Below are 25,263 nucleotides of genomic sequence, written 5' to 3'. Positions count from 1 at the left end.
GAGGCATCTCAGCTACAATGTCCCCAAACCCAATGACCTTTTTAATTTTCTTCCAAGTGGATCGCGCCAATCGTATCATGGGCAACAATCGGGGGGCATTTATTTTTTCCGACTCTAGAAGACCCAGTGGACACTTAGCCCCAACAGAATTAACCAGGTGGCTTTCAGAATTAGGGAGATAATTATGAGGCATCCATTTACAAAGTGCCCTGGCCTGTCCCGCCAGATAGTATAAAAGGAAATCCGGCAGTGCCGCTCCTCCTCCCTGCTTAGGCCTTTGCAAAGTCGTCAGTTTAAGTTTGGGTCTGCCCTTCCCCCACACGAATGAGGCAACATAAGAATTTAAGTTAGTTAAAAAGTATTTTGGTACAGTTACCGCGCTATGCTGAAGGCAATAGTTGAATTTAGGGAGCAGAATCATTTTTATGAAATTAATGCGGCCTGCTACAGACAGTGGAAGTTTACTCCAAGATGTGAATTTCGACTTAGCGTATTCCAGCAGGGGAAAGATATTAAGTTGTAGATCCGATCCGCTACATCGGGACATATAAATACCCAAGTATTTAAATTCAGACACTACAGGTAACAGGGAAAGAGTGTTGAGGTTAGATATTGGGGATTGGGTCAGAGGCAATAGGGCAGACTTATCCCAATTAATATATAGGCCTGAGAACCCACCAAATTTATCTATGATAGTGATTACCTTTGGCAACGTTTCCTCTACCTTATCCATGAATATTATTATATCATCAGCATATAGACCAATGATGTCGGTGCGATCCGCTATCGTAATACCATCAATATCGGGGGCAGAACGTAGACGTATAGCCAATGCCTCTATCGCTAGAGCAAACAAGGCTGGGGAGAGGGGACACCCCTGCCGGGTTCCCCTATGTAGTGAAAATGGCTCAGACATGGAGCCGTTTACGATTATGCGGGCTTTAGGTTTCAAGTATAATACGCCAACCCATTTCAAAAAATTTTCCCCAAAGCCATATTTCTGCAGACAAGCAGATAAAAAGGGCCACTCAAGAGAGTCGAACGCCTTAGCCGCATCCAGCGACGCCAGCGCCCAACTGTTATCTGGTAGTAAAGAGCTATACTGAATCACTGATTGAACCCGTCTAATGTTTATAGATGTACTCTTACCAGGCATGAAGCCTGTTTGATCTGGATGTATAATATCTAAAATAATGGAGTTCAACCTGGTCGCCAGTATTTTAGTAAAGATCTTATAATCCACGTTTACCAGCGATATGGGACGATAGGATCCGCATTCCAAAGGATCTTTCCCCTCCTTCTTAAGTACGATAATATGTGCCTCATAAAAAGTATCAGGTAGACATCCACCCTCCCATATCTCTTTAAATACTTTCAGCAAAAGCGGAGCCAGCGTCTCCCGGTATTTCCTGTACAGCTCTACAGGGAAGCCATCCGGTCCAGGGGCCTTCCCAGAAGCCATATCCGCTAAATCCTGCTCCACTTCCTCCAAAGTAAACTCAGCATCCATAAAGGCCTGCTGGGTGGGGCTCAGTGTGGGGAACGCTATATCGGACAAATAATCTAGACAATCGGAAACGCCAAAACCACTCTTAGATTCATACAATCCTCTATAGTAATTATAAAAACATTGAAGAATTTCCTCAGTAGTGGAATTTAATGAGTTATCTGGTGAGCGAATTTGTATTATCATATTAGATGCGTTGTGCTGACGCACCAAGTAGGCAAAAAATTTCCCCGACTAATTCCCCATTTCAAAATATGATTGCCGCGTAAAAAAAAGTTTACGCTTAGATTTAGTGTCCAAGTGTTGGGTATACAGTCTTTGTAAAGTCAGCCACTCAATCCTATTGCTGTTAGTCTGGTCAGCTGTATACGCGGCCTCAGCATCTCTCAAACGCTGCTCAACCTCATCGTCCTCCCGTGACGTTACCCTTTTAATATAAGAGATCGTAGAAGAGAGACAGCCCCTTAGATATGCCTTAAGTGCATCCCAAAATAAATTAATATTCTGAAGATCTGAATGGGATTGGATGTAGCAGTTCAACTGGTCAACCGTCCTATCATCTGAATCTATTAGTTTGAGCCAGAAGGGATTCAATTTCCATATTCTACCATTATTCATTCCCCCAAACACGAGTTTAAGTGAAATCGGGCTGTGGTCTGAGATTCCTCTATTACCGTGCTCCACACTATCCACCCACTGTACCAAGTTGTCTGATCCGAAAATATAGTCTATACGTGAGAGAGAACGTTTAGTGGATGAGTGGCAGGTATATCCCCTCTCCCCCTGGCGGCGCATCCTCCACAGGTCCACCCAGCCGCTATTTTCTATGAACAGGGCCAGCTGAGTCGGGGCTGAAGAAGGGGAGGAGGGCAAGGGTTCCCCAAGAGATTCATCTCCCAGTCTCATTCTATCAAGATCACTGTCCATAACTAGGTTGAGGTCACCCATACAAATAACATGCGCGTCTGGGTAATTTAACGCAAAGCTCATTGCCATCTTAAGTATTGAGGTACTGGCCGGAGGAGGGTTGTAGATACACAATATGACATATTCGCGGGAATTAATTAATGCATGGACAAAAACAAAACGTCCCTCCAAATCCCGCCGAGTCGTCTGGGCTTCCCATCGGACATCTCTATGTACTAATAATGACACCCCTCTCGAGTAGCTAGTGTGAAATGCGTGAGCATGCCATTGTACCCAAGGCTTCTCTACACAGCTGGCCGTATCTCTGGTCAGATGCGTCTCCACCAGGACCACAATATGAGGATGGTACCGCCTTATCTGAGAAAACACCTTAATTTTCTTCCGGGGTGTCTTAATTCCCCATATGTTCCATGCCATACATATTAGCTCAGACCCCATATCCACCTGTTAAAGACATGATATGCATTGATAGTAATAAAAATCCACAGATTACGCATAGAGGGTTGTAACCGTGTCGAAGGCGGCTTTTACCTAAATACCTACTGAGGCTAGTTAACTTTATCAAGGAAAAAAACAACAACTTAACAAGATCTGAATAATCCAGGAGCTTAATTCAACGCTCCCATCCTCAAGTAAACCTGGGGATACCCCCGCTGATTCCAGCGTCCGGTATTATTGGTATATCAAACGCTCGCAGGGAGAGCTCCAATTCAACAATTGAATAGTTGCAAATCAGCTGAGAACCTATCAGGGTTCTGCTCCATTAGACTTCCCTCGAGAACGCAGCCAGTCCGCTGCCTCTGACGGGTCAGTGAAGAACAGGGAAGAGCCATTGCTGACAACCCGCAGACGCGCCGGGTAGATCATGGAGTAGATAATGTTCTTATCTCTAAGTTGCTTCTTGACATCCACAAATCTTGCCCGCTGTTTCTGGAGCTCAACGGAGAAGTCTGGAAATATCGAGATTGTAGCACCGTCGAACTTAATGGGACTCTTTTGTCGTGCCAGCCGCAGGATACCGTCTCTGTCTTTACAGTTGAGGATACGTGCCAGGAAAGGTCTGGGCGGAGCTCCAGGAGGGAGGGACCTAGTGGGGACTCTATGGGCTCTTTCCACCGAGAACATTGGGGAAAATGCATCTCCCAACGAGGACTTAAGCCAATCCTCCAGGAATTTTTCAGGCAGCTGGCCTTCCGCACGTTCCGGGAGACCTATGATGCGAATGTTATTGCGACTCATTCTGTTCTCAAGATCGTCAGCCTTTTGTTTCCAGGCATTCGTGGAACCAGCAACTTTTGCCAATTTTGCCTCCATAGGTTTAATGGTGTCTTCTACCTGGGACACCCTTGTTTCCACTTCCGCCATACGTCCCTTCATAGCTTGCATGTCTTGTCTTAGATGTCCCACCTCAGTGTGCACATCCTCTATTTGCTCAGAAAGGGACGTTCTAGTCAGAGATATAGCTTGCATTAATTGTGCAGATGCTTGCGTAAGAGTCAGTTCATCTTGCTCAACCTCGTCAATATTATCAGAAGGACGGTTTTTCCCCCACTGGGCTTGTGAGGAGCTATTCCTAAGAGATCTTGCACTATCTTGGGCATCGCCCCTAGCAAACTCTCTTAGCTTGTCAGCTGCAGATGTATTCTTTGTACGCTGCATGATTGACAGGTGAGTGACACAGCAGGGTGTTCCAAATCAGAACCGCAGCAATATTTAGTGGCCACACCAAAGTTATTGTATATAATGTGCAGTGTTGCTCGGAGCCTTTATAACCAGGAGGCGCACTGATGTCTCATCAGGAGATGCAGGCTGAAAATCAATGGCAGTCCCTGCAATAGAGAAAGTCTAAGTAACGGTGATAGCGGTGAGAGGGGGGCCCCAAAAAGTCTCCAATTAGAAGTACAGCCGGCCGAGTTATTACTTATGGGAGAACGTGGGGCTCAATCTTTCAGAGCTCACACCACATTGTCCCTGAGTTTATGGAGAGCAGATATGTGCTGCTCAGCCGCGCTGTGGCAATGGAAGCTGCGCTGCACTCCTCTGCTGCCGGAGCGCGCGCTTTAATAATGGCCGCCACACACAGCCACCCCCGTCACCAGGATATCGTCCTCTTCGCTCCCGCCGGGCCAGGGACCCGCACCTCTCACCTGCAGGCGTCCGCCGCCCTCCAGAGGTTAAGGAGGATCTTCAGCCGCCGTTACCTGCAGCGCCGTGCCCTGTATCGGAGGAGCGTCCTCCTGGAAGATGGCCGCCGTCACATGCAGGTCTCACCGCACCGCCGACCTTCCTCTCTCACCGACGCTCTCCGGTCACCGCTTCAGCCCTCTCCAGGGGCCAGCAACCTCTGTACCTCCAGGGGTCTCAGCAGCGGTGGGGTATGTATTTATAAAGGGGTCCAATGTGCAGGATGGCAGCAGGATATTGAGGAGCTCTCCCTGAATGCGTCCTTCCTCACCTACTCCATAGCCACGCCTTTCTGGCTGATGTTTTGGTCACTTTTGAATGTTGGTTGTGCTTTCACACTCGTTGTAGCATGAGACTGACTCTACAACCCACACAAGTGGTTCAAGTAGTGCCTCTCATCCAGGATGGCACATCAATGCGAGCTGTGGCAAGAAGGTTTTCTGTGTCTGTCAGCATTGTGTCCAGAGGCTGGAGGCGCTACCAGGAGATAGGCCAGTACACCAGGAGACGTGGAGGGGGCCGTGGGAGAGCAACAACCCAGCAGCAGGACCCCTACCTTAGCCTTTGTGCAAGGAGGAACAGGAGCACTCCCAGAACCCTGCAGAATGACCTCCAGCAGGCCACAAATATGCATGTCTGCACAAAAGGTTAGAAATCAACTCCATGAGGATGGTCTGAGTGCCTGACGTCCACAGGTGGGGGCTGTGCTTACAGCCCAACACCGTGCAGGACACTTGGCATTTGCCCCAGAACACCAGGATTGGCAAATTCGCCACTGGTGCCCTGTGCTCTTGACAGATGAAAGCAGGTTCACACTGAGCACATGTTGCAGACCTGACAGAGTCTGGAGACACCATGGAGAGTGATCTGCTGCCTGCAACATCCTTCAGCATGACCGGTTTGGCAGTGGGTCAGTAATGGTGTGGGGTGGCATTTCTTTGGAGGGCCGCACAGCCCTCCATGTGCTCGCCAGAGGTAGCTTGACTGCCATTGGCCCTGGGTTCCTCCTTATGCAGAACAATGCCAGACATGGCTGGAGTGTGTCAGCAGTTCCTGCAAGATGAAGGCATTGAAGCTATGGACTGGCCCACCCATTCCCCAGACCTGAATCCGATTAAACACATCTGGGACATCATGTCTCGCTCCATCCACCATCGTCACGTTGCACCACAGACTGTCCAGGAGTTGGTGGATGCTTTAATCCAGGTCTGGGAGGAGATCCCTCAGGAGACCATCCGCCGCCTCATCAGGAGCATGCCCAGGCATTATAGGGAGGTCATACAGGCACGTGGAGGCCATGCACACTACTGAGCATCATTTTCTTGTCTTGAGGCATTTCCACTGAAGTTAGATCAGCCTGCAATTTTCCACTTTGATTTTGAGCATCATTCCAACTCCAGACCTCCATCGGAAATTAGTTGTGATTTACATTGATCATTTTTCGGTTTTACTGTTCTCAACGGATTCCACTATATAATGAATAAAGATTTACAACTGGAATATTTCATTCAGTGATATCTAGGATGTGGGATTTTAGTGTTACCTTTATTTTTTGAGCAGTGTATATATAATTTTATATATAAAATCAGAAAAATACAGGCAGCACTGCAAAAATCAAAGTGAAGAACCGTGTCTTTACTGGTCCATTAGCAGCAGCGTTCTGTCACATTTCTCTGCCTTTCTCAAGCCTTATACAGTATATACAACCCCTGGCAAAAATTATGAAATCACCGGCCTTGGAGGATGTTCATTCTGTTTTCCCTATAGTAATGGATATTTCTTGTTGCTAAAACTGTGATTTTTTTTTTTTCTTCACGTTTAACCATTTTTTAAACCCCTCCGATTAGTGCGATTACACAACATACAAGCCTCTGATGGCTCCGGTGATGCACTATACTACTGTAGTGCCGTGTATCATCACTGCCTGTCAGTGTAATACTAACGGCCCCATACACATGAGATAAGTGTTGGCTGAACAGTCATTTGGCAGACGGCCATCTCTCCCGACTTCCCCATACACACAAATATTCCAGTGGTCCGTATGAGAGAGTCGCCTCCAGACTCCTCTAGCGGAGGATTATCTACAGGAAGAGCAAATGGATTAGCCTCTGAAATTCAGGATGCCAGATCCTTCTCTGCCCTGATATCATCTGTCGAGAGGCCCCCAAATTTATTATATAGCCGCCTAAACTCCTGAAATCAGTGATTTCATGTAACTTTACTCTGTTTGGGGGCATTAAAAGGTAACTTATTGGACGCTGCCTCTGGCCCGGCCTAAGAGACCTTTGTACATAGCAGGCCCTTTTCTGGTGTTTTTTCTTGTAATATAGGAAAGCCTAAGGCAAGAAATAATCCCCATAAAACACTGTACATGGAGACTTTGGGATCAGATAATTTCTGATTGCGGTGTTTGTGCAAACAAAAAAGCTTTTATAAAAGCCTCGAATGTCTGTGTGTGAATCAGACCTGAGATCTAACGTGATAGAAGATTCCAGTGTGGGGAAGACGGGAAACCTTCATATAGATGGCCGGTGGGGATGGAGTCCGTGACGGACTCTGGAGAAATATGTTTCTAGAGCCGTAGTAGAAGATGAAGATGTCGTCCTCATCATGAATTAGTTATTTGTCCTGTCACGTGTAATGAATGTGTTGCTAATGTCGATTCCAGTGTCGGTAAATGAGACGAGAATTAGCGTTATGGAAGATGAGTCTATGAGAAACTTATTCAGCTGCCGACTCCGAGGAAGAAACTGCTTGTTGTCTGTGGCCTAAAATATATAGGTTTTACTAGTAGATGTCAAGAAGAAAACTAAATACTGTAAAATAATAAAAATACAACTGCTGCTTGGGTCCCCGCCTGTCTCTGTATTTTCTGGTCAGTCCCAACGATCTTGTGTTTCCTACAGCCAATCAGTTGACAAAGCAGTGAGTAACATAGCCAGTGATTGGGAAAATGGAGGAGATGTCTTAGTCAGCAATTCCAATTATGCTCCAGTCCATACAAGACTAGAAAATAGAACATCTACACATTCTATCTCCTGATGTTTCCCTTACTATCTCCAGTAATTGTATTATTACACAGGATTTTTGTGATGTTACATTGGCTCATCTTCTTCTCATTCAGGTCTCTACAATATCAGATCCTCTCAGTGAAAATCTATAGAAGAAAATTTTCTTGATTTACCCATTAAGGATGGATATGGACAGAGAAAAGATGGCGGAGAGGATATTACACCTCACCCTAGAGATCCTCTTTCGGCTTACTGGAGAGGTGAGAGATTCTGATGACGTCACATTACATCATTCTTATCTATGGGAATAACAGATGGACAGAACTGGAGAGGTTAGGACTCTGGAAATGTCTGTAGTGAGATTTATTATTGTGTCTCTCAATAACCAGGATTACACAGTAGTGAAGAAGACCTCTAGTGAGCACTGTCAGGACCCTGTGTCTGAGGGATGGGGAAGACCTCTGAGTCCAATCATGGGTCCTCCTCCTCACCCCTTAATAAATGAGGACATCAATGACCAGAAGATCCTAGAACTCGCCTACAAGATGATTGAGCTGCTGACTGGAGAGGTAACACTGCTGGGAATGCTGGGACATTATGCAGTAACACTTTGAAGGGATCATGGGGATGACTGTATTATTGTATGTGTCAGGTTCCTATAAGGTGTCAGGATGTCGCAGTCTATTTCTCCATGGAGGAGTTGGAGTATTTAGAAGGACACAAAGATGTATACAAAAACGTCAAGATGGAGGTTCCCCAGCCACTCACTTCTCCAGGTAATACAGGACTTAAATGCACACGGCCTATAATTATATGTATGTAAAGAATGAATTCAGTCACTGTATGTGTTTCCTCTAGATCATTCCAGTAAGAGGACAACACCAGAGAGATGTATCCGTCCTCTTCTTCCACAGGACTGTAAACAAGAAGATCCCAGTGTTCCTCAGGATCATCAGGTAGATGGAGAGAAGGTGTCATGAAATCTTTACAATGTGGCTGTGGAGGTCTTGCATTCAGTCTTGTTTTATCCTCCAGTATTATATTTTTTATACTTGTGTAATGAAAACGGTGGAGATGGCAGGATTAGAGCTGATCATAGATGTGATTTTTGCAATATTTGTTTCAGGGTGAAGATCTGACCCATATTAATACTACAGAAACATATGTGAGGGGTGATGAGTGGCGTAAAGAGGAGATTCCTATTTATGACTACCCAGGTGAGTAGTAACCACTAAATACAGAGAAGTCATAGATTCTTCTCAGGCATCGGCTGTGGCTGCTTTGTTGGTGGTGTAATCCATATCACAATCGTGAGAACACCACTTTGTCACTACACCATAACATTTTCCTCCACTCAAAACTATTCAAATAATTTTGGTCATTTGAAAGCCCTTTTCTATAGAACTTACAACTAGAGATGAGCGGTGTTCGAGTCAAACTGTTCGCCAATTTCAAATTCGAGCTGTTTTGGGCGGTGTTCGAGTCGTTCGACGAACTCGAACAATTTGCTTAAAATTCGGCTGTTCGAGTTTCTGTTCGATAACTGTTCGTTCACCAAAAGCCTAGCTTGATTTGCACATTAAAACTGTTTATCATTGTTAATGGACTGTTTCAGTGTATAGTGGTCGGGGGATAGATCTGTGCTGAAATAACGCCGATCTCCTTTTTTTTTTTTTTTTTTCTTTCCCGCATTTACAGAGGGGCGGTGCAGTCTCTCAGCCTATCAGCAGTGCGCACACACACAGCAATGTGCATGTGATGCACACAAGCAAGGGCATGTGTCATTGGCTGTGTATGTCACATGTCCTTGCCCTATAAGAACCAGCCATTTGCCCCGACGCCACCATTTCCTCGCTGCTGCCGTGGGCGCTATACAGACTAAGAGTATTTTTTTGGAGCAAATTCTTAGAGAGATAGGTTTAGGGAGTCGGGACTAGTTGTAATATCAACCCTTTTCAGGGTAGGTTACAGCAGTTCATAGCACTGTTTGCCAGGCAGGTCTCAGCCAGTGCTGTGCAAGTGTTAAGGCCCCGTCACACACAGCGACGCTGCAGCGATACAGACAACGATGCCGATCGCTGCAGCGTCGCTGTTTAGTCGCTGTGTGGTCGCTGGGGAGCTGTCACACAGAGCGCTCTCCAGCGACCAACGATGCCGAGGTCCCCTGGTAACCAGGGTAAACATCGGGTTACTAAGCGCAGGGCCGCGCTTAGTAACCCGATGTTTACCCTGGTTACCAGTGTAAAATGTAAAATAAAAAACACTACATACTTGCATTCGCGTCCCCCGGCGTCCGCTTCCTGCACTGACTGAGCGCCGGCCCTAACAGCAGAGCGGTGACGTCACCGCTGTGCTGTGCTTTCACTTTCACTTTACGGCGCTCAGTCAGTGTGGGAAGCGGACGCCGGGGGATGCGAAGGTGAGTATGTACTGTTTGTTTTTTTTACATTTTACACTGGTAACCAGGGTAAACATCGGGTTACTAAGCGCGGCCCTGCGCTTAGTAACCCGATGTTTACCCTGGTTACCAGTGAAGACATCGCTGAATCCGTGTCACACACACCGATTCAGCGATGTCAGCGGGACCTCAATGACCAAAAAAAGGTCCAGGCCATTCCGACACGACCAGCGATCTCGCAGCAGGGGCCTGGTCGCTAGTACGTGTCAAACATAGCGAGATCGCTACTGAGGTCGCTGTTGCGTCACAAAACTTGTGACTCAGCAGCGAACTCGCTAGCGATCTCGCTATGTGAGACGGGGCCTTTAGTCACAGCATTTGGTGTAATCTAGCTCAGCCAATCCTTTTGGGCTAGTAGCATTGTCTGATAGTCATCTGAGTAGCCCGCCTGTGAAGCTAGCTACACCGCCTGTGTATCTCAATTTTTACTGCATCTAACCCAGTTAATAGTTTTGGGGTTTTGGGCCTAGGAGAAGTGTCTGCACGTCAGCAGAGTAGCTCGCCTGTGAAACAAACTATACCGCCTGTGTATCTCAATTTTTACTGCATCTAATCCAGTTAATAGTTTTGGGCTTAGTAGCAGTGTTTGCACGTCAGCAGAGTAGCCCGCCTGTGAAGCTAGCTACACCGCCTGTGTATCTCAATTTTTACTGCATCTAATCCAGTTAATAGTTTTGGGGTTTTGGGCCTAGGAGCAGTGTCTGCACGTCAAGCAGAGTAGCCCGCCTGTGAAACAAACTATACCACCTGTGTATCTCAATTTTTACTGCATCTAATCCAGTTAATAGTTTTGGGCCTAGGAGCAGTGTCTGCACATCAGCAGAGTAGCCAGCCTGTGAAACAAACTATACTGCTTGTGGATCTCAATTTTTACTGCATCTAATCCAGTTAATAGTTTTGGGCCTAGGAGCAGTGTCTGCACTGTCCGACGAGCCCTGGTGCAATACGTTATGACGTATAGCCTGAGCCAACGAGCTCAAGAGATGGGGCAAATCATGCTGCAGGAGTGGTCTCAGATCAGGGACCTATGCACCCTTCTGCACAGTTTTGAAATGGCAACAAAGATGTTTAGTGCTGACGATGCCATTATCAGCATGACCATTCCGGTGATTTACATGCTGGAGCACACTTTACACAGTGTTCGGTCAGGTGGTGGAACGAGGAGGAGGAGGAACAGGAGGAGTCGTATGCGGAATGGACCACATCTCCAAGGTCAAGAAGGTTGGCAGCACCAAGGTGGCTGATATTGGAGGCTGGGGGAGAGGGATTACCGAGGGCCCATGGTAGCAGCCAAACTGTTGAGGAAGGTGCAGGAGGTGAGGAAGAAGTGGAGGACGAACTGGCGCTGGGCATGGAAGACTCATCAGATGAGGGAGACCTTGATCAAATTTCTGTTGTGCGAGATTGGGGGGAGAGGGCAGACGAAGGAAGCATGATTCTCACATCGCCACCACCAAGACAACAAGGACTTGGTCCTCCTGGATGCGCAAGACACATGAGTGCCTTTTTGCTGCACTACCTGCAACATGACCCTCGGATTGTCAGAATCCGAAGTAATGCCGACTACTGGGTTGCCACACTCTTTGATCCCTGATACAAAAGCAAATTTGGGGAAATAATTCCTGCCATAGAAAGGGATTCACGCATGCAGGAGTATAAGCAGAGACTGTTACAGAATCCAACATCTGCTTTTCCACAAAACACCAGTGGTGCACGTAGTCAATCTCTGAGTTCTAACTTGCCAACCATGGGACTATCGAGTCATCACTCTAACCGTAACAGTAACATCGTTTCTGGTGGTAACAGCAATTTTTTCCAATCGTTTCAAGATTTTTTTAGACCATCCTTTGCAAGGCCGCAGGAGACAAGAAGTCTGACGCACAGCCAACGCCTAGAAAGGATGGTACAAGAGTATCTCCAAGTTAACATCGATGCCATGACTGTGGAACTGGACCCTTGCTCATTTTGGGCTTCCAATCTTGAAAAATGGCCTGAGCTCGCCACTCACGCCTTGGAGATCTTGTCGTGCCCCGCAGCCAGCGTTCTCTCTGAACGTGTGTTCAGCGCTGCTGGTAGTGGACAGATAAGCGCACGCGGCTGTCCAGTGACAATGTAGACAGACTAACGTTCATCAAGATGAACAAATCCTGGATCCGCAAGGACTTTTCTACCCCTGTGTCATCTTGGGAAGACTAAAAGCTTGATGATTTTTGAAAATCACCTCACCAACCGTTTTAAAAAACTCTGGTGAAATTGATGCCACTTAACTGGTGTCTGTGGCTGAATGTTTTGAAAAAATGGAGACTCTTTTATTTAGTCCCCTTGCTGAGTTTTGCATGACGTTGCCATCATCAATTCCAGGTGGGTGGGGTCGTCTGCAGAGTTGTTTACTCATACTATGGCCTGGGATTCAGAGGTCTGCTCCAAAGCTTCAGTGGTCTGCTAGTCAGCAGAGTAGCCCAGCTACCCACCGCCTGTTTACCTAAGTACTATTTTTTTAATGGCATCTAGCCCAGGAAATCCTTTTGGGCTACTGTTTAGGCACATCAGGGGCTCTGCAAACACAACGTGACGCCCGCAGAGCATTCCATCAAAGTCTGCATTTCAAAACGTCACTACTTCCCTTCCGAACCCCGATGTTTACCCCCACATATGGGGTATCAGCGTACTCAGGAGAAACTGGACAACAACTCTTGGGGTCAAATTTCTCCTGTCACCCTTGGGAAAATAAAAAATTCCGGGCTAAAAAATGATTTTTGAGGGAATAAAAATTATTTTTTATTTTCAAGGATCTGCGTTATAAACTTCTGTAAAGCACCTGGGGGTTTAAAGTGCTCACTATGCATCTAGATAAGTTCCTTGGGGGGTCTAGTTTCCAAAATGGGGTCTTTTGTGGGGGAGCTCCAATGTTTAGGCACACAGGGGCTCTCCAAACACGACATGGTGTCTGCTAACGATTGGAGCTAATTTTCCATTCAAAAAGTCAAATGGCGCGCCTTCCCTTCCGAGCCTTGCCGTGCGCCCAAACAGTGGTTTACCCCCACATGTGAGGTATCGGCGTACTCAGGAGAAATTGCCCAACAAATTTTAGGATCCATTTTATGCTGTTGCCTATGTGAAAATGAAAAAATTGAGGGTAAAAGAATTTTTTTGTGAAAAAAAAGTACTTTTTCATTTTTACGGATCAATTTGTGAAGCACCTGGGGGCTTAAAGTGGTCACTATGCATCTAGATAAGTTCCTTGGGGCGTCTAGTTTCCAAAATGGGGTCACTTGTGGGGGAGCTCCAATATTAAGGCACACGGGGGCTCTCCAAACGCGACATGGAGTCCGCTAAAGATTGGAGCCAATTTTTCATTCAAAAAGTCAAATGGCGCTCCTTCCCTTCCGAGCCCTGCCGTGCGCCCAATCAGTGGTTTACCCCCACATATGAGGTATCAGCTTACTCAGGACAAACTGGACAACAACATTCGTGGTCCAGTTTCTCCTTTTACCCTTGGGAAAATAACAAAATTGTTGCTAAAAGATCATTTTTGTGATTAAAAAGTTAAATGTTCATTTTTTCCTTCCATGTTGCTTCTGCTGCTGTGAAACACCTGAAGGGTTAATAAACTTCTTGAATGTGGTTTTGAGCACCTTGATGGGTGCAGTTTTTAGAATGGTGTCACTTTTGGGTATTTTCAGCCAAATAGAACCCTCAAAATGACTTCAAATGTGAGGTGGTCCCTAAAAAAAATGGTTTTGTAAATGTTGTTGTAAAAATGAGAAATCACTGGTCAAATTTTAACCCTTATAACTTCCTAGCAAAAAAAAATTTGTTTCCAAAATTGTGCTGATGTAAAGTATACATGTGTGAAATGTTATTTATTAACTATTTTGTGTCACATAACTCTCTGGTTTAACAGAATAAAAATTCAAAATGTGAAAATTGCGAAATTTTCGCCAAATTTCCGTTTTTTTCACAAATAAACTCAGAAATTATCAACCTAAATTTACCACTAACATGAAGCCCAATATGTCACGAAAAAACAATCTCAGAATCGCTAGGATCCGTTGAAGTGTTCCTGAGTTATTACCTCATAAAGGGACACTGGTCAGAATTGCAAAAAATGGCCAGGTCATGAAGGGGTTAAAAAGCGGTCTCCATTGCGTCTTGCAAATCCCCAAGATCTAAATTTAAGACACCTCAGTTGGACACTATTATAAAAAGTTATTTTTGAATGTCTAATATTTCTCCTTGAAACTCATCTGATAGAAAATATTGTCCCTTGTTAAAGGACAGGGTTACCGCCACAATTACTAAAACTTATGGATACCAAATGGGGGAACCCTCCTGGCACCTCTATTGAGGTCTGATATTAACTATTATCACCAAACTTGACTATTAATAATTAATATCCACCTAATAATGCCTCAACGTTATCTTTTCCTTATACTATATACTGAGACAAAACAGTGTAACAATAAAGGATATTTATTACACACACACTGCAGTCTATAACATACATATATATTTATACCCAAACTGGCGACTATAAATAAATAAATAAATATATATATATATATATATATATATATATATATATATATATATATATATATATATATATATATATATATATAAAATATGTGTGTGTGTATATATATATATATATATATATATATATATATATATATGTGTATGTGTATATATATATATATATATATATATATATATATATATATATATTTACACACACACACACACACACACACACACACACACACACACACACACACACACACACACACTACAATTCTAATACGGTAATATCATTACAGTATACAGTGTTATCTCTACAATATCACACAGTAATAACCCACAATAACCAGTAGCATCACAACAATGTGACACAGTAAAAACCCACAATTAACTGTTCAAATCGCCCAAATCAGACATACAATATCAGCCCTCCCACCTATGGCTCATCTATCCCTAAGGCCTAGTAAGTAGAGTGTATAGTATATAGAGTCAGCCATGGCCATGTGTGTCCATCCCAGGAAGCAAGAGGTAAGAGAGGGCTCCAAGCACATGTGTTGTCCCTTTTATGTCCAGCCAAGAAGAGGTGTGTTTAGCCCCAGGTGTGTGGGGATGAGGTCACAAGTCTATTGTCCACTGGCAAAGGTACATCCCCTCAATCCTGATAGCAGCACATGGTGTATGGTGGAGGAGGGGCTGCTTCGCTTTGCTTCTACAATCCCCCTGTTGTCGAGAACATGACAATGACATTTCAGGGAAGTGTTGTACTGGGATTATTTGCCTACTCAACCCCATTTATAACTAGTGACAGTTCAGGATGGAATGAAGCATAATTCTGCACTTAGGTACCTAGACATCATCCACAAGGCCATCAGCTCTTCCCTGCCGTTCACCGTAACCCACATCTCTATCCACAGAGTACACCTTCTTCTTCTTGTCTGGAATCTTATTGCAGTCTTCAGTCCCTGTTCTGGTCTTTAATTGTCAATCTTCAGGTATCGACCTATCTCAAAGCCATCTTTCTCCAGTAGTGACTGGTCAGACTCTGGAACGGCTTCACCCTCACAGTCCATAGGTCAGTCAACATCATCCTGTTTGCACCTGTCACCTTGCCAGACGTCATGTTACTCTCCTATAGCTTGATTCAGCAGGATTTTGAGTATGTCTGGCATGATGAGACTGCTGGGTATCACAGGTTTTTTTTTTCTGGGCCTCGCGGCCTCAGGCCCTACAATCGACTGGACTCAGGCACTGGAATCGACTTTCATCAGACATGCATCAGACACGACTTCCATCAGGCACTTCTCCTGTAATCTTGATTGAAGATCATTGATGAGGTTCCTCTATGAATAGATATGCAGATCTTTACTAGGCAGGTCAGAATTTCTGAAGTAGGGAGTGAGGTCACAGTACGTAAGTTGACTGTGGGAGGAACACCGTCTAATTCTGACATTCAATCCATCCCTTACGAACTTCACCATTGCTAGGGTTAAAGTGGCAAATAACTTAGATGCTGTCCCTAGAGAACCTTGCTCTTTTTTTCCCATTCACACAAAACACAAATTACAATTACATAATGCATATAGAGACTTAAGCTAAAATAGCATGGCTGCTAATGATCCATAATGCACTTGCAGATCATTGATCCATGTACAGTTGGAGTTATCTACTGGCCTTAAATGCATGAACACCTTCACATGAACACACTTACTGAGTTGGTCCATGTACAGGTAGTCCTGCACTTACACCTAAAGTGTCTATATGCACACATATGGAATTACTACACAATAACACGACAATGAATATAACATCAATATATATATATATAAATATATATATATATATATATATATATATATATATATATATATATATACACTCACCGGCCACTTTATTAGGTACACCTGTCCAACTTCTTGTTAACACTTAATTTCTAATCAGCCAATCACATGGCAGCAACTCAGTGCATTTAGGCATGTAGACATGGTCAAGACAATCTCCTGCAGTTCAAACCGAGCATCAGTATGGGGAAGAAAGGTGATTTGAGTGCCTTTGAACGTGGCATGGTTGTTGGTGCCAGAAGGGCTGGTCTGAGTATTTCAGAAACTGCTGATCTACTGGGATTTTCACGCACAACCATCTCTAGGGTTTACAGAGAATGGTCCGAAAAAGAAAAAAAAATCCAGTGAGCGGCAGTTCTGTGGGCGGAAATGCCTTGTTGATGCCAGAGGTCAGAGGAGAATGGGCAGACTGGTTCGAGCTGATAGAAAGGCAACAGTGACTCAAATCGCCACCCGTTACAACCAAGGTAGGCCTAAGAGCATCTCTGAACGCACAGTGCGTCGAACTTTGAGGCAGTTGGGCTACAGCAGCAGAAGACCACACCGGGTACCACTCCTTTCAGCTAAGAACAGGAAACTGAGGCTACAATTTGTACAAGCTCATCGAAATTGGACAGTAGAAAATTGGAAAAACGTTGCTTGGTCTGATGAGTCTCGATTTCTGCTGCGACATTCGGATGGTAGGGTCAGAATTTGGCGTAAACAACATGAAAGCATGGATCCATCCTGCCTTGTATGGAGCATCTTTGGGATGTGCAGCCGACAAATCTGCGGCAACTGTGTGATGCCATCATGTCAATATGGACCAAAATCTCTGAGGAATGCTTCCAGCACCTTGTTGAATCTATGCCACGAAGAATTGAGGCAGTTCTGAAGGCAAAAGGGGGTCCAACCCGTTACTAGCATGGTGTACCTAATAAAGTGGCCGGTGAGTATGTATATATATATATATATAGGATTCAGGGTAAAGGACTGGATTTTTCTTATGTCCTTAACCCCCATCACCGGCTGACTTCCGTGCAGTTGGGTGTCCAGTCTTTTAGTCCTCCTGCAGATCATAATCAGTCCAATATATATAAAAAAATGACAGGACGAAGTGGCGTTAGGTTTTATTACAGTCTCATCCTCATGGCTGAAATCTGAGAGGAGATCACCCGTCTGAACTATCAGCGCTCTGAATGCACAGAATTACACAACAGTTCACCCTGTATCAATGTAATCTGGCCATGTCCCTCCGGCCTGATCAGTTCACAGACGATGACCAGAAATTCATACAGCAAAACATGGAAAACAAAATCTAAACAGTGGGCCTGTAGCTCGCCATTGTAAATGGACGGGGATTCCTCCACAAAATACTAAACTTATAGTTGCCAAAAGGGGGAACTCTCTCTAAACCTCTATTGAGGTCCGATATCAACTATTAAATTGACTACTAATAATTAATATCCACTTAATACCACAGCGTTATCTTTACCTTATACCATACACTAACTATTATCTATTTCTTATACTATATACTAACTGAGACAAGACCGTGTATCAATAAAGGGTACACACACACACACACACGTCTGCAGTTTATAACATACATATATATTTATACCCAAGCTGACGACTATAAAAAAAAAAATATATATATATATATATATATATATATATATATATATATATATATATATATGTGTATATATATATATATGTGTATATATATATATATATATATATACTGTGTATATATATATATATGTGTATATATATATATATATATATATACTGTGTATATATATACTGTGTATATATATGTATATATATACTGTGTATATATATGTATATATATATACTGTGTATATATATATATGTATATATATATATAAATATATATATATAATATATACTAGATGGTGGCCCGATTCTAATGCATAGTACTAGTACGTACTAGATCTAATGCATCGGGTATTCTAGAATATGCATGTCCACGTAGTATATTGCCCAGTGAGGTAGTATACAGCACAGAACCACATAGTATATTGCCCAGTGAGGTAGTATACAGCACAGAACCACATAGTATATTGCCCAGTTGCATAGTATATTGCCCAGTGACGTAGTATATTGCCCAGTGACGTAGTATATTGCCCAGCCACGTAGTATATTGCCCAGTTACATAGTATATTGCCCAGTGACTTAGTATATTGCCCAGTGACGTAGTATATTGCCCAGTGTCGTAGTATATTGCCCAGTGTCGTAGTATATTGCCCAGCCACATAGTACCGTATTTACTCGAGTATAAACCGACCAGAGTATAAGCCGACCCCCCTAATTTTGCCACAAAAAACTGGGAAAACGTACTGACTCGACTATAAGCCTAGGGTAGGAAATGCAGCAGCTACCGGTAAATTTCAAAAATAAAAATAGATATATAAATGCGCCATACAATTCATTATTGCCCGATAGATGCTCCATACAATTCATTATTGCCCCATAGATGCTCCATAATACAATTCATTACTGCCCCATAGATGATCCATACAATTCATTATTGCCCCATAGATGCTCCACACAATTCATTATTGCCCCATAGATGCTCCATACAATTCATTATTGCCCCATAGATGCTTCATACAATTCATTATTGCCCCATAGATGCTCCATACAATTCATTATTGCCCCATAGATGCTCCATACAATTCATTATTGCCCCATAGATGCTCCATGCAATTCATTATTGCCCCATAGATGCTCCATGCAATTCATTATTGCCCCATAGATGCTCCATGCAATTCATTATTGCCCCATAGATGCTCCATGCAATTCATTATTGCCCCATAGATGCTCCATGCAATTCATTATTGCCCCATAGATGCTCCATGCAATTCATTATTGCCCCATAGATGCTCCATACAATTCATTATTGCCCCATAGATGCTCCATACAATTCATTATTGCCCCATAGATGTCCATACAATTCATTATTGCCCCATAGATGGTCCATACAATTCATTATTGCCCCATAGATGGTCCATACAATTCATTATTGCCCCATAGATGCTCCATACAATTCATTATTGCCCCATAGATGCTCCATACAATTCATTGCCTTTTAGATGCTCCATACAATTCATTATTGCCCCATAGATGCTCCATACAATTCATTATTGCCCCATAGATGCTCCAAATAAAACTGTGCCACATTTAATGCTGCTGCTGCTGTAATAAAAAAAAAAAAGTGACATACTCGCCTCTCTTGCTGCCCGCTGCTCCTCGGCGTCCCGTCTCTCCGCACTGACTGTTCAGGCAGAGGGCGGCGCGCACACTAGTACGTCATCGCGCCCTCTGACCTCAACAGTCACAGCAAGAGGACGGGAAGACAGAGCGGCGCCCGGCGGGTGGAACGAGGGAAGGTAAATATGAAATACTTACCTGCTCCGGCGCGGTCCCTGGCTCCTTCTCCCGGACAGATGGTGTCCGGGCACGGCAGCTTCTAACTCTGTCAGCGGTCACTTGTACCGCTCATTACAAGGAATGAATATACGGCTCCACCCCTATGGGGGTGGAGTCCATATTCATTACTTTAATGAGCGGCATCATGTGACCGCTGAACAGAGGAAGAGCTACGGCACCCGAAGACCGTGGGACATGAGGGGACCACATCAGGAATGCCAGGAGTAGGTGAGTATGTGACAGCCTCTCTCCCCCTCACCCACCGCCGACCATGACTCGAGTATAAGCCGAGAGGGGCACTTTCAGCCCAAAAATTTGGGCTGAAAATCTCGGCTTATACTCGAGTATATACGGTATATTGCCCAGCCACGTAGTATATTGCCCAGTGACGTAGTATATTGCCCAGTGACGTAGTATACAGCACAGAGCCACGTAGTATATTGCCCAGTGACGTAGTATACAGCACAGAGCCACGTAGTATATAGCACAGAGCCACGTACTATATTGCCCAGCCACGTAGTATATTGCCCAGCCACGTATGTCACAGGTTAAAAAATAAACATATACTCACCTTCCGAGGGGCCCCTTGTAGTTCTGTCGCCTGTGTTCGGTTCAGGCTGCAGCTTCCGGTCCGAGGGTGTGATGACGTCGCGGTCACATGACCGTGACATCACAGCAGGTCCTTCTCGCGCAGGCGCACAGGGCCTGCGATGACGTCACGGTCACATGACCGTGACGTCACGGCAGGTCCTGACGTCGCGGTCACATGACTGTATCAGAGGAGAACAAGGCTGTATATGACAGCTGCTGGCAATATGCTTTGAGCTTTAGTAGGGTGTGGTGCTTTCTAATTGGCTGAAGCAGGGAGCAGATTACTACAGCTGGATAGCACACATACCCAAACTGCCAGACTCTGGATGGTATTACAGGCACCCTAATCTTAGTGGCTGGATAGAAGCTGTGCCACCCATAGCTTCTGGTTCCAACGTCTCCTCAATCACCAGCGCTGCCTGCAGAATGAATAAGGCTGAGCCTGGTGATAGAAGCAGATGGCACGGGAGCATATCCCAGAGAATACGGGACGCAACATTTGCACAAGCCTTAATATTACACAATGGCAGAAAACCAGAGCAGTAGAAATCCCCATAAAGTGACTCCATTTTGGAGATTATATCCCTCAGTGAATTAATCTATAGGACTATTTTGACTCCACAGGCACATTCTGGAAATTAGCAGGCAGTGGATGTTGGAAAGTAAAAATTTAAAATATACCATTTTATTACCCAACACACAGTGCCCAGATTGTGCTCCAGGAGACACCCACAATGCAATTTAAGTGGGTTCTTCTTACTATAGTAATGGCAAATACATGGATGCTAAATGTAGTTTGGGCCCATTGCAAGGCTCAGAAGCGAGGGGAAGATTTGACTTTGGCAGATGGGATATTGCTGGATTGGTTTATGGAAACCATGTTACTTTTCAAGAGCCTTTGAGCAACTAATGTGGAAACCTCTGTGTCACATGGATACCGCAACAAAGAGGGGCCAAATGATCATGGCTTCTGGTTTCACAAACTCCTACACTGGTTAAAAGTACATCACCATCTTATTAAATCATGCAGTTTCATTGCTTAATTTATTCAGTTGAAGCTCCTGGAGCTTTCCTATCTGGATTGTAGCAGCTGTTCAGTTTCTGCCACTTCCCTCTACTATGTATGCTCACCTCTGTCACTTAGGAGTGCCAGTGTTAGCTTTTACTGCCTGGGGTGGAGTTGCAGATGTGGTTGAAGTTGGCGGTTTGATCAGAAGATCGTTCCTTGTAGTTTTGTTTGCGTGCGCATCCCCATCTTCTCCTATTTGGTTTCTCCTTTCTTTATAGGGAACCTGTCATCAGTTTTGGCCGATATAAGTTATGACCATCACCTTTCAGGGCGGATATACAGCATTCTATAATGCTGTATATCAGACCCCAACCCAACCTGTAAGAGCAGGAAAATAACTTTTATTATACTCACCTGTGGGGTGGTCCGGTCTGAGGGGTGTTGCTCTTCTTGGTCTGGCGCCTCTCATCTTCATGTGATACCGTCCTCCTGCTTACTTTGTGTCGTGCTCCTGCGCATGCTTACTTCTCTGGTCTGTTGACGGCAGAGCAAAGTAGTGCAGTGTCCAGGGGCTGGGAAAGGTCAAAGAGCTCTGATGCCTGCGAACTGGAGTACTTTGTTCTGCCCTCAACAGGGCAGAGAAGTACGCATGAGCGCGATGCTGAGGAGATTGTGTGGATGACGCAGGGCTGCATCCTCCACACGAAGCAAGAAGGAGGACGGCATCACATGAAGATGGGAGGCGCCGGACTAAGACCAGTGACACCCCTCGGACCAGACCATTCCGCAGGTGAGTATAATAAAAGTTATTTTTATTCTCTTTCAGGTCAGGTTGGAGGCAGATATCAGCATCATAAAATTCTGTATATCATCCCTGAAAGGTGGTGGCCGTAACTTATATCAACCAAAACTGATGACAGGTTTCCTTTAACTGTCATATGTTCCCTTCTGTTGTTTTGTGAGTGTATTTTATGCAGCTCTGGCAAAAATTAAGAGACCACTGCAAAACGTTCAGTTTGTCTGATTTTTCTCTTTATAGGTATATTTTTGAGTTTAATGTAAATTGTTCTTTTAGTCTATAAACTTCTTACAACATGTCTCCGAATTTCCAAGCAATAAATGTTGTATTTTTTTTCTGACAAAGAAAATTGGTCAAAATTAAAAACAAACAGTGCTTTCAAACCTCAAATAACGCAAAGAAAATAAGTTCATAATCATTTAGAAACAACAATACTAATGTTTTAATTCAGGAAGAGTTCAGAAATCAATATATTGTGGAATAACCATGATTTTTAATCACAACTTTTATGCGTCTTTGCATGCTTTCCACCAGACTTTCACACTACTTCTGGCACAAAAATATAAGCAGTTCTTTTGTTTGATGGCTTGTGAATATCCATCATCCTCTTGATTACATTCCAGAGGTTTTCAATGGGGTTCAGGTCTGGAGATTGGGCTGCCCATGACAGGGTTTTGATGTGATGGTCTCTTAATTTTTGCCAAAGCTGTATGATTGTTGTTTTCATTTATCCCTGTTTGTTTACCCCTTGGTTGTCTGGTTAATGCATTCCTATACACTTCAGTTTCCACCCTCCCTGGGGGATAGAAGGTACAAAAGCGGTTAATTTAGGTGCTTAGTAAGGTACGTGATCTCGGAATCTCCACCTTCTGGAGTAATGCAGAGGACAGGGACAGACCAGGGTGCGCCTAGTTCTAGTGACCTGGTTAGCACCCACAGTTCCTAGGAATTGCTTGACATTATTTTTCCACTGACAGATGATAAACTTGAATGGGGACTTGTTTTTTTAGATGGATAGAAGTTTATATTACTATTTTTTTTCCCTCTCCCATGAGAGCACCATCTGAGAGAGGGTATCCGCCCACCAGGACAGGAAACCTACTGAATAAAAAGGCCGTACCTCTCCTTCGCATCAGTTCGGTGTCCTGTCCTCGTGGGAGCCTACAGAAGCAAGTGGTACACTTACCCAGGAGGGTGTGCGGGAATTCACGCGCAACGCCATGCAGGAGGAGACCACTTGGGTAAATGTCTCCTGCCTGCACGGGTCCTGGGCAAGGGAGATCTACATAGCTCTTATCATAAGAGGCTTTACCCGGAGTGTATTCAGCAGACAATCTCAGATTAGACACCTGGGTTTTAATGGATCTTAAGTCCATCATCAGATCAGAGGTCCAGGAGTCCTTAAAGGACCTGATGGGGCAAAAAGGGAAAGGGAAAGGGAAGCCAGAGCCACTGAATTCAAGAGTCTGAGGGATCAGTGCAGCTTGGGGAGAGTTCGGACCTGGATTCATCCTCCTCTTCCGAGGAGGAGGAGGATACGGGGGATAGGCCCTTCTTCCCAGCAGAAGATACTGACAAACTGGTTAGAGCCATAAGGTCCACTTTGGGCATCTCGGATCCTAAGTCAACCAAGTGAGTTCAGGACATTATGTTTGGGGGCTTGGATCAGAGGAAGAGACATTCTTTTCCAGTTAATGAGAACATCAAATGCTCATCAACAAGGAATGGAAGAAGCCAGAGAGGAAAGGGCCACTACCATCTTCTTGAAAAGGAGATACCCTTTTGAAGAAGAGGAGGCAGTCTTATGGGAGAAAAACCCAAAGATTGACATTGCAGGGGTTAAATCAGTTAAGAAATCAACATTGCCCTTTGAAGACCTGGGGAGTCTAAGAGATCCTTTAGACTAAAAGGCTGATACCTTTCTAAAGCAGGCATGGGAGTATTCGGTAGGTACATTAAATGCGGCAATAGCAGCAACCTGACGGCAAGATCATTGAAAGTGTGGCTACAGCAATGACCGTCTGAGAGACAATACCCCAAGTTAAGAGATTCTGGCAGATCTTCCTCTGTTGCAGGAAGCAGCTTCCTTTCTGGCCGATGCCTTGGTGGACTCCGGTTAGCAGCAAGATCAGCAAACCTCTCTAACACTGTTCGGAGAGCTCTATGGCTCAAAAGCTCGCCGGTGGATGCTCAGTCCAAGACTAGGCTGTGCTCAATTCCATGTGAAGGAAAATATCTTTTTAGTCAAGATTTGGACAATATTCTTGATAAGGCAGCAAACAAGAAGAAGGGTTTCCCTACTGTATCACATTCACAATTTAAATGTTCCTTTTGGAGGAGAAGATATGGCAGGAGCAAACCACCCAAGGAACAGGATGACTGTAGAGATAAGAAGCCAAAGAACAAAGGTTTCATGTTTGGGGGTTCCTCGTCAAGGAACCAAAAATCCTCCAAGTGATGGGTGGAAGGCTGTCCCACTTCTGAACTGCCTGGGAGAAGATCTCGGCCAATGTCTGGGTGCTCAGTATACTAAAATCAGGACTGAAACTAGAGTTCGCATATATCCCAAGGCACATAAGGATCTCATCCCCCAGATCCTGGAAGGAACAACAGGCCCTGGAAGCAGAGGTGCTGCTCTTGCTACAAAAGAGGGTGCTAGTGGAGGTGCCCATTCAGGAGCAGGGGAGGGGATTTTATTTTCCCCTGTTTTTGATAAAGAAACCAGACCTGTCATACAGGACTATCATCAATCTGTGTGGCCGTAATAGTTTACTGGTCTACAGACCATTCAAGATGGAGTCCATAAACTCAGCAATCAAGATCTTTTTCCTGGTCTGTTATAGGAGTGTCTTAGACCTAAAAGATGCATATTACCATGTCCCCATTCACCAGGAAGACCAGCAATTCCTAAGAGTACATAGTGAAAAAGTCCAGCACCAAAATGTTGCACTCCAACAAACTTTATTCCTTCTTTGTCAAG

The 25,263-nt window shown here is 44.4% G+C and overlaps 1 protein-coding gene across 1 annotated transcript in view; it reads left to right on the top strand.

Moving 5' to 3' along the window:
• LOC143766410 (uncharacterized) overlaps nt 1-25,263 on the top strand; it is a 47,535-nt gene that overhangs the window by 5,724 nt on the left and 16,548 nt on the right. Inside the window, exons 2-6 of the mRNA XM_077254079.1 lie at nt 7,743-7,889; nt 8,019-8,198; nt 8,282-8,405; nt 8,488-8,585; nt 8,756-8,846. Of these exons, the coding sequence (XP_077110194.1) occupies nt 7,812-7,889; nt 8,019-8,198; nt 8,282-8,405; nt 8,488-8,585; nt 8,756-8,846 (571 nt within the window). The 5' untranslated portion in view covers nt 7,743-7,811. The remainder of the gene's footprint in view (nt 1-7,742; nt 7,890-8,018; nt 8,199-8,281; nt 8,406-8,487; nt 8,586-8,755; nt 8,847-25,263) is intronic.

The sequence above is a fragment of the Ranitomeya variabilis genome, chromosome 4 (genome assembly GCF_051348905.1).
Source record: "Ranitomeya variabilis isolate aRanVar5 chromosome 4, aRanVar5.hap1, whole genome shotgun sequence".
Taxonomy (NCBI): Eukaryota; Metazoa; Chordata; class Amphibia; order Anura; family Dendrobatidae; genus Ranitomeya; species Ranitomeya variabilis.
Note: the sequence above shows the minus strand (reverse complement) of the source record. Positions and strands in the feature narration are given on the sequence as shown.